Source organism: Diceros bicornis, chromosome X, assembly GCF_020826845.1.
Source record: "Diceros bicornis minor isolate mBicDic1 chromosome X, mDicBic1.mat.cur, whole genome shotgun sequence".
In the NCBI taxonomy this organism is placed as follows: Eukaryota; Metazoa; Chordata; class Mammalia; order Perissodactyla; family Rhinocerotidae; genus Diceros; species Diceros bicornis.
Window position 1 is genome coordinate 33,741,534 of NC_080781.1, and position 10,755 is coordinate 33,752,288.

The 10,755-nt window shown below is 44.8% G+C and overlaps 1 protein-coding gene across 1 annotated transcript; it reads left to right on the forward strand.

The window, feature by feature from the left end:
- Nucleotides 1–268: 268 nt before the first annotated feature.
- Nucleotides 269–2,587, forward strand: MID1IP1 (MID1 interacting protein 1). Its single transcript, XM_058535645.1, has 2 exons — nucleotides 269–534; nucleotides 795–2,587. The coding sequence occupies exon 2, from the start codon at nucleotides 1,059–1,061 to the stop codon at nucleotides 1,608–1,610; it is 552 nt and encodes a 183-aa protein (XP_058391628.1). The 5' UTR covers nucleotides 269–534; nucleotides 795–1,058; the 3' UTR covers nucleotides 1,611–2,587.
- The last annotated feature ends 8,168 nt before the right edge of the window (nucleotides 2,588–10,755 follow it).

Sequence of the window (10,755 nt, forward strand, 5' to 3'; positions counted from 1 at the left end):
CACCCGGGAGCTTGTGCAAGGCCCACTCAGCCCCCACCCGCTAGCCCGCCTTCTTGCGGGTCCCGACGCCGGCGCCTTCTTAACCCGCGCAGTGCGGGGCCCTCTCCCGGTTGGCCCGCTTTGCGCTCGGCGCTGGCGGGGTGCGGCTGCTCCATCCCTCCTCTGCCCTGCCCTGCCTAAGCGCCCTCCCTCCGCCCGGGTATCAGGCGAGAGGCGGAGCTGGCCCGGCGCGCCCCTCCCCCGCTGTAGAAAGGGCCGGGAGAGTGTTACTCGCGGTCATCCCGGCCCAGGCCTTTTATCTTGGCGCTGCTGGGGAGGCGGGAGGAGGAGACACCGGGGGTGGCCCTGAGCGCCGGCGACACCTTTCCGGGGCTCTATAAATTGAGCACCTGGCATGGGTAAGGGGCCAACGCCACCACCGCCGCCCGCAGTCACAGTCCGGACACTGACCTCAGCAGCGCCCGCAGGCAGCAGCCGCCAGCAGCGGGAACGTTGAGCTACCCAGCAGCAGGGGATCTCGAGGCGCCAGAGGAGGTGGGTGTCCCCTCCCCATCTCTGCCCCGGTCAGCGTGGGTAGTTGAACTCAGGCTTTTCGGAGGGAGACGGGGGTGGGGAGCACCCCTTCCTTCTCTCCGCGGCCCTCGGCGGGCAAGGACGTGGGACCACCTGGTTTCGGGGAGCCACCCGAGCGCCGTCCGAGGCGAGGAGTAACCAGGGAGGGAGGTGCGCGCGGGCGGGGGCGCCGGGCACCCTACCCGGGGGAATAATCTCTTTCGTCCCCGTCTCCCAACCAGGCCAGGGCTGGACCCACGGACCACGCGCCGCCATCGCGAGCTTCCGGACGCCAAAGCCAGGAGAAGCCGCGCATCCCGTAGGGCCGGGCTGCGAGCGAGACGAGAGTTGGTGAGGGCGGAGGAGGAGCCGGGAATCCCGCCGCACCGGCTACAGCCAGGCCCCCGTCACGGGCCTCAGAGAGCGCGTGAAGGCGGGCAGTCCCTCGCCCCAGCCGGCCATCCCGTGCCCCTGCGTCCCTGTGCTTCGGCGCCCGCGCGGCCACCATGATGCAAATCTGCGACACCTACAACCAGAAGCACTCGCTCTTTAACGCCATGAACCGCTTCATCGGCGCCGTGAACAACATGGACCAGACGGTGATGGTGCCCAGCCTGCTGCGCGACGTGCCTCTGGCCGAGCCCGGGCTGGACAACGACGTCGGCGTGGAAGTAGGCGGCAGTGGCGGCTGCCTGGAGGAGCGCACGCCCCCGGCCCCCGGTCCAGGCAGCGCCAACGGCAGCTTTTTCGCGCCCTCCCGGGACATGTACAGCCACTACGTGCTGCTCAAGTCCATCCGCAACGACATCGAGTGGGGGGTCCTTCACCAGCCGCCGCCGCCCGCGGGGACCGAGGAGGGCAACACCTGGAAGTCCAAGGACATCCTGGTGGACCTGAGCCACTTGGAGGGCGCGGACGCCGGCGAGGAGGACCTGGAACAGCAGTTCCACTACCACCTGCGCGGGCTGCACACTGTGCTCTCCAAACTCACGCGCAAAGCCAACATCCTCACTAACAGATACAAGCAGGAGATCGGCTTCAGCAATTGGGGCCACTGAGGCGGGACGCCCGCGGGCTGCCCAGCACCCTTCCCGGCCCCACCTCTCACCCTCTCTCTTTCCTCAAAGCTGTTTCTTTCTGGCTGTAGAGCGCTGTGGGCGGACTGCAACGTTGGGGGGCTGCGTACGTGCAGGGGGCGCGGCGGGGCTGCATGGAAGAGGGGGCCTCTTTTGGAAGAGGACAGGAAAATGGTGACGGGAGGGGGGGCTCAAGGATCTCCCTCCCGCGGGGTGGTGGTGGGGCGGGGCTGTGTTCTAAGTTGGTGGGAATGGGACTGAGCTGACGCCCTGCCTTCAGCCTGTGCCTTTCCTGGAGTTTCTTTTCTGTTCTTTCTGGAGGAGAAGGGGCCATGCCAGGGCGCGGCGCTGGGTTGCCACAATTGGGAGCGCCGCCCCGAGCTGGGCGCTGGGGAAGGCGGGGCGCGCAGCCTCCTGCCGCCCTGCCGTTGGGCTGCTGGAGGCCGCAGCGTCGCTAGGATTGCATCAGTTTTCCTGTTTGCACTTCTTTTTGTAACAGTGGCCCTGTCTTAAGTATTTCGAATCTCCTCCTTGCTCTGAAACTTGGGCGATTCCATTGTGATAAGCGCACAAACAGCACCGTCTGTCGGTAACCGGTACTACTTTATTAATGATTTTCTGTTACACTGTATAGTTGTCCTGTGGCATCCCTACCCCATCCCTTTCACGCCACCCCTGCCCCCACCCCACCGTGTGTAAGTTGGCACTGTGCCAGCTTGCACGAAGCTTGCCACTCAGCCAGTGAAAATAATAACATTATTATGAGAAAGTGGACTTATCTGAAATGGAACCAACTGATATTCTATCCGTGTTGTACATAGAATGATGACGGGTTCCACTGTTGTTATATGTCTTAAATTTATTTAAACCTTTTTTAATCCAGATGTAGACTATATTCTAAAAAATAAAATGTGTTAACGAAACTCGACAAAAGTTTGTTGCTCTTTAATCCACCAATGAATGGCTTAGTAGTTACATAAAAATAAATTTAATTGATTTTTTTTTAGTAAAAGTAAATTTTATTTTCTCTCTGGTTTACAAGATGGTGGATAATCATCTCTGTAAGTATTCAGTTTTGTTTGGGAAGTAGCTACCGACAAGTTTTCGCTTTCAAGTATTTTATTTCTAATTCAGTACCGAGGTATGTATGCCCATACACCTCAACAAGAAGCTCATAAATATTCGAAGTATTTGGGAAGGTACATATATTTTCCAACCAAGTTGACCAGCTTACTGGAGTGCTTAATTAACATTTTGAATTTTTTAAAAATCTCAAGCACAAACTGAAGTGTTCTGAGGCATAAAAAATTATTTGAAAGGTGGAAATTTTTCTTGGCTACTGAGTAGTGAAGAACTAGAAAAGAAACACCAGCTAACGATAGTGCACACACCTTGCAGGTCTTTATTTACAGGTGTTTTGTGTTGATCTGAGGGGGGATACTACTTACATGTTAGAACATGTGCTTTCCTGGGCTGGTGGGACTGGTGAAACACATTGCTCTGCATTTTCGTTGTTTCATTATTTGTTTAGGAGAATAAGTGTTAGATCAACTTCAGTTTCCAATCTTGAAGTCGGGTGATATCTCTAAGGTCAGAGAGCTTGAATTTAAAATACATATAACTTTGCAGTTAAAAAGAAAGCAAAAAGTTTTTTTGTGGTGTGGGCAGCTCAAGTCTTATTATCAGCTTTTAGCAGCAGTGAACAAATGGGGAAGTGTCAAGATCGGGGTGCCTGCCATTGCCAGAGAAAGTTAATCGTTAATACATGAAGATAAGCTGGGCAGCACTAAAAGTAAGGTATACAGCCTCTTGCTTTGGACCTCCTTTAAAATATCAAAGTTCAAGCATAAAATACAAAGAAAGGAATCTACGGAAGGCACATGGTAGAAACACCAGGACTTTGGAGCCAGAAAGTTGCGTGTTCAAATCCTCTTGTTACTACTTATTAATTGCGAGCATTTAACCCTATGAGCTTGTTGCCACATTTGAAATTAGGCATAAACTACAATGCTTACTTCACGGAGTTGCAGTGAGAATTAAATGAGATGATATACAGAATGTCTGAGGGTCAGAAGTTTCTTTAGACACTACTGAAAGGCCTTATGGATTTCTCTCTGGCTCTATCTAAATGTTGGTTCAGATCTCCTTTTCCCCCTTGCCTTTCTCTAGGAATATATGAAGCTTAGGACAATATGTCCACTTTAAGGAACAGCATAATTTCAATTACATGCATGAAACAACAGCTGAACTATTTCCTTTCTCAAAGTTGCAAGGGAGAACCTGAATTAAAACCAAAACGTCATAGTTTGGGTAGGTGATAGCAAGAATTTCATGAGATGTTAACTGCAATTTGTTTTCAGAACATTCTTATGGTATATAGAATACAGAAAAGTAGATGTTGGTAGCAAAACTAAACTGCAAATAAAGAATTATCCATTTTAACTTTATTTTTGAAAATATTACTTCATGTAAGAGTATTTTTATATGTAAATACTGATTCTGACCTAGGAGTAATGATGGTTACTGTTAAAGAGGATTGGATTTTTTATGAACCATTAAGGTTTCCCAGGCCCAGTAAGTACGATTCCACTGATAGTAACTACTATTTTATTCAAGATTAGTTTATGAAACAAAGCAAGGTCCAATCCCTGACAGATTCACCTGTTAAAACTTGTCAAGCTAGTTAAAATTTTGCTTAACTTTTGAGATAAAGTGGTAAGTGACTTTATATTTTCAGATCTTTCCTGTGGAAGCTCAAAGTACTCTACAGATTTTAAAAGTTGCAAACATTGTGTGGCACCTCCCTCCATTGTGTGGCTCTCAGTGATGGTGGTTGGCTGACAGGGCCCATCTCCGTGGCAGTTTGTGACTGAAGGGTGGGCACAGATAGATGAATTGGGCAAAAAGCAACGGCTTGGATTGAAATTGATTACCCTCCAGATATTTACATTTGATAAGAATTTTCTACATCAAAACTTCACAGCAATTCCTTTGAGAAGGCCTGCTTTTGCCTCTAAAAAGAGCTTTCTGCTTTGCTCACATGGAGTTTTTCATGTTTTACATTTACAGGGTGTGTTCCTTCGTGGTCTGTGGCCTAATTGACTCTTTCTCTGACCTGAACCCAATTGTTAGAGAGCATGTCACAGCAGCTGGCATTGTTATTCTTTGGACCAACTTAAAAGCTAGTCTACTGTTAATATTTTTCTAAAAGATGAAAGTTATTGTCCTTTGCATATACCTCATCATGTCCCCTTATTTTTAGTTACTGAACAAAAGTCTTTTGGGAAATAGTGTCTCTCCTCATTCTCCCCACTTCTTCTCTTAATCTGTGGTTCCCAGAGGTTTGCAAATTGGATCTAGTTCCAGTGGATTGAGGGCTGGAATCTTACATCATATACCTTTTTTTAAAGGTAATTATATTTTTATGAGACATCTAGTACATTTATATCAATCATTACTTCCTTGTGTGATTTATTTTGAAGAGTTTTGAATGAGATAATGACTGAAGGAATGTTTTCTTCAAAATTTTAGAGGCAGTTGTTACCCCCCCAACAAATAAAAAAATCTGGATCAGAGGCTTATGAAACTTTAAACATGTAGAGTATTGGCTTGGTCTCTTAAAATTAATTGCTAGTCTTTTTAAAATTTCAAACTTTATATAGTTTCTGATCAAGGCTAAATTGCTTTATTAGCAAGATAAACTTAAAATTATTTATTTTTTCTTTTGAGGTCATGTCCAACTTCTTTTTTAATAACTCAGGGAAGTTTAAAGGTCACTCTTGAGTTACTCTAAACACTTTATTAGGCCTCCAGTTAGTTCATTTGGAACTGTGTAGGACTTGCTGATAAATGGTACAGATCATGATAGTCCACTACCGATAACCATTTCTGTATCTGGAAGCCAGTACCATACTTTGCCTCAGGTGACCGGGGCTCCTTCCCTGGGTCCCCCACTTTAGAGGGCCCCTATGCTGACTCTTGTAAGACCTTATGACTCCCCATGGGACAGGGAGTCCTCAGAGCCAAGGGAATGCCCAGAGCTTGTGCCCCTACTTGTAGACCACACTTGGTTACCTGGGTCCCCAGAGTTTCCTGTCCAAATGCCCCTGAGCCCATTTCAGGAACTTCATACACATTTATCCTGAGTTTATCCTCCCGATGGTAGACATGCTTGGGTGGTAGCCAGGGCTTGGATGTGCAAACTGGGTTGTCCAAGGATGGAGCTTGGGTAGGAAGATAAGGGGGTGGAGCATAGGCTGGACGTCCCCCGCTGGGTTTTAGGATGAACAAAATGTTTGAAAGCCTGCAGAAAGGAAATAAGAGGTGAAAGCAGCTCAAGCTTTAAGGTCTCTTTCAGTATTGGCAAATGAAAATTCCATGGTTTTTCTCCCTATTTCCCACATTCCTCAGGAGTCTCCTCGCTCCATTGAAAGAACGTTATTTAATAAATAAAATGCTGTTTAAGGAAAACCACATCTGTACACAGAGCTTTTCCAGCTGCTTGCTATTGAGTGCTTGAATGGTGGCGATTATAGTGAAGACCCAAATGGATATGTCTTCCATAAAACCGTGAAGATTCCACCTCCTCAAATTTTCTTTCATTTTTTCTTATTATTGAGTTAGCTGTTTTCTTTTTAGCGTCAAAAGTCTTGGTAAATTAAAGCAGAAAACTATTAGCTGTGCATCTGTCTAAACAAGGCCTGCCAAAACCACAGCTATCTCGTCAGCCCTTCCTGTTTTGGCATTCTCTATTTTTAAGACGAACATTTTTTGGTACCTCCCCATTCTTTTTCTTATATTTTATTACTTCTTTGTCTATTGTTTCATAATGCTTTTCCTAGCAGTTTTTAAAACGTATCTGCTGGTGTGCCCAACTTTAAGAACCCCAAACTAGTAAGAATTTTGGTTGGAGAAAGTTCTTATCATTTAGGTAAGAACAGGGTTATAGAAGGCAACTTTCTGACCTTGAACTGTCTAGGGAAAGTGCTTTCTAACACAGTAGATAAGAAGACTGGGAAAATACTAGCAAAACATAGAGCCCAGTTCTTTATTTTAGCTAGCTAAATAAACAATGTTGGGGGTGGGGTGTTTTCTAGAATCTATTTTACTTTTCAATGCCAATCTTACTAGTGTTGATATGTGCACTTTTATCAATGAGCATTCAGTTAACAGGATGAAGCTGAACATGATTCACTTGATGTTTTCAAAAGTAGAATCTAACTTTGTAGTTTTTTCTTTCCTTCTGAATACCACACTGCTGAGGTAAAGAATGTTGTAGCTTGTGGGTGAGCTCAATAGGACCAATTAAAACCTGACTAGTCTTCCACCATGTTGAAATACCTGACGGAACTTGCTGTGTCCTTGGATAATGGCATTTTTTGTCTTCTTAGCAGACATCTAATTGAGCAGATTTCCTGTTTGGTAGTCAAGGAAAGATGAAAATGAAAGTAGCACATTGTTGGTTCTGAGCAAGGCATTTAGAATTTTCCAGTTGTTTACAAGGTGATGTTAATTTTAAGCCCTGCTTTTTTTTTTTAATGAAACATATACATTGTGAAAGAACACTCATATGTTCCCAAGCAGCCAAACTATGTGTAGAATGCAAGGAGTGTAGTTACTGTGCTTTGGTCATTCAAAACAAGGTGTAGTGTTTTGTGGCATCTCATTGACGTTGCAGCTTGTAACTCATGGATGTTTTGGGAGTATAATTTAGTTTGTGTTATGGTAAGTACTTGTTGATAGGTCCTTCAGAGCTTAAATATTTGGGAGGAAAGTGCCAGAAATTTAGATGTTTAACTCGAGTGTTGTGGGCTGGGAGGGATCTCTGAAACCAGAAGTCCTTTTCCTTTAGTGTGTTTGGGAGCAGAGGAAAAGGCCTGCTCCCTGCAGCCAGTTTGGCCCCAAGTGGAAAAAGGGAGGTGCCAAGACAAGCCTGCCTAATTTAGTCTTTCCAAATTTACCAGATGTCGCCCCACTGTCGCCGGGTCAGCATGACAATGGAGTAATGGAGAAAGGAAAAATGTGTTTCTGGACACTCCCACCCATTCGAAACCGGAGGAATGTGGAGGTGATCATTCACTTCTGATAGCAGATTGTGATACCTTTTTCTCTGACTAGAAAGGCAGCAAATATTAGGTTGAAGCAGATGAAATTGCCATTTTTGTCAGTCCAAAATAGTTGAATAATCCCTGATTCTAGCAGTGAAGTGTCCCTCTGTGGAAATGCTATCATCCTTTTCCATCACCTTATGAAACTATTGTTTGCTATCTCAGTCTTGGCCTGATTTTGAGGTAGAAGGAATGAGAGACAAAAACGATCAAGGGAGACAATTATATAAGGGAGACAGGATGGAAGAAAGAGGAGACTTAAAAAAGAGAAAAAATGGAAAAGTGGCAGAGAAGCTGTGGCAAATTGTATTTTGTAAAAAAGATTGCAAAGTTATTTCTGGCTTTAAATGCTCTTCTACAACCTTGCCACCTTCCATCAAGAGGTAGAATCTTTGTCTCCTCACCTTGAATTTAGGTGGGGCTTTTGGCTGCCTTGACAAAATAAACGTGTCCACCACTTCCAAGGCAAGGCCATAAAGGGTGATACACCTTCCTCTTGTCTGAGATACGTGGCTGTCTCCTGAGATGCTCACCCCTGCAACCTAGCTGCAATGCTGGGAGGAAGCGCAGGCCACACAGGTCACATGTAGGTGTTCCAGTTGATAGCCCCACTGAGGTCCCAGCCAACAGCCAGCATCAAACTGCCAAACATATGAGTGAGCCTTCAATAGAGTCTAGCCCCTAGCCTTCGAGCCACTCCAGCTGATGCCAAATGGAACAGAGGCAAGCTGTCCCCATCAAGCCCTGCCCAAATTTCAGACTTGTGTGCAAAATATTTTCATTCTTTCAAGTGGTTTGTTACACAGGAATAGATAATTGGAACACAGACCTTTTTCCACATTTCAGGAGATTGTAGAACTAAGTGAAAACAATTGGAAGTAGAATGTAATCTATGGAACAGGGTCTGTTTTATCACATTTACCTGAGTAACAGCTTATAATAATCCCGGAACTTTTGGAAACATTCATGTGATGGCTAGTGCAGAGAACAGAAGGATTAGAAGTGATGGATGGTTAGAGAGATGCTACAAGTAACCTTTTACAGTTCTGTTAAAGCTCAGCATGGTAGGCAGAATAATGGTCCCCCAAACATGTTTGTGTCCTAATCCTTGGAACCTGTGAATATATCACCTTACATGGCAAGGAGTAATTAAGGTTGCACCTGGAATTAAGGTTGCTAATCACCTGACCTTCAGATGGAGAAATTATCCTGGATTATCTGGGTGGGCCCAGTGTAATCACAAGGGTCTATAGAAATGGAAGGAGCAGGCAGAAGAGTCAGAGGGCTGCAGCATGAGAAAGACTCCATTCGCCCTTGCTGGCTTTGAAGATGGAGGAAAAGGCCATGAGCCAAAAAATGTAGGCAGCCTCTAGAAGCTAGAAAAGGCAAGGAAACAGATTCTCCCTAGAGCCTCCAGAAGGCATGCAGCCCCGCCAACACCTTGATTTTAGCCCAATGAGACCTATTTTAGACTTCTCACTTCCCGAACTGTAAGATAATAATTTTGCATTGTTTTAAGCCAGCAAGTTTGTGGGAATTTGTTACAGAAGCAATAGGAAACTACAACACTCGGCCTCTAGCATGTGGCCAGAAAACGAAAAGGTTATATATTCTTGGCACTTAATCCGTTCATTGCCTTTGGGCTGGCTAAAATATAGAATTTTGAGCACAACAACCTGTTGAAAAGAGTATTGAAAGATTCTTTTTGTCTTCTTTTGTGAAAGAGACTTTATTTTTCTTTTAATCTCTAATCTTGGTGACAGTAGCCCTGCATAAACAGACACTGCTTACGGTGCTGTCACTGTGTTACTAAAAAGGCTTGCTTCAAATATAGCAGTATTATTTATTATGTATTTTGTGGTTAAGATCTTAGACCCGCTCTCTCTTTATTTTTATTTTCTGTTCTCACTTCTTTCCCTTCTGAAAATACTTTGTGATCTTTATGTGTAGCATTTATTTCTGCAGCCCCCATGCCATTATTATTATTATTATTGTTATTATCATTATTTTTTGTGAGGAAGATTAGCCCTGAGCTAACATCTGTCGCCAATCCTCCTCTTTTTGCTGAGGAAGACTGGCCCTGGGCTAACATCTGTGCCCATCTTCCTCTACTTTATATGGGACGCTGCCACAGCATGGCTTGACGAGCAGTGTGTAAGTCCACACCGGGATCTGAACCTGCAAACCCTGGGACGCCGAAGCAGAGCACGCAAACTTAACCGCTATGCCAACAGGCGGCCCCCTATTTTTGTTTTTTATTGAGATATAATTACATGCAATAAAATGTACAGATCTTAAGTATACAGTTTGTTAAATTTTGACAAGTGCATACACCCATGTAACTGACACCTCAATAAAGGTACAGAGCATTCGCATCATCCTAAGAAGTTCCCTCATGTTCCTTTCTAATCATCCTCCTCTCCCCTACAACCTAGGAATCCACTATTCTGATTTCTATCCCCAAATATTAGTTTTGCCTGTTCTTGAACTTCATGTAAATTGAATCATACAGTATGTACTCTTTTGGGTCTGGCTTCTTTCACTCAACATATTTCTGAGATTTATCCATGCTCTTACATAAATCAGTAGTTCATTCCTTTTTATTGCTGAGCAGTACTCCATTTAATAAATTTCCACAATTTATTTTTTTTCCTGTTGATGGACATTTAGTTTGTTTTCATTTTTAATTTTATTTCTTTTAGCTTTTATGAATAAAGCTATAAATAACATTCTAGTTCAATCCTTTTTTTTTTTCGATAAATAGTCAAGTGGAATTGCTAGTTCATAAGATAGGTTTATATGTAAGTTCATAAGAAGCTCCAAAGAGTTTTCCACAGTGGTTATACCATTTGCCCTCTCACTAGCAAGGTATGAGAGATCCAGTTGTGCAGCCCCTTTTGATTAGGGATGTCTTCACTACTGGTACCTAGCACACCTAGCTCTCACTGAATGGTGATGAGTTAGTGCTGGGATGGAGCGTAAAAGCTTCATATTAGATATTGTCTTGGGGAACATGAGGG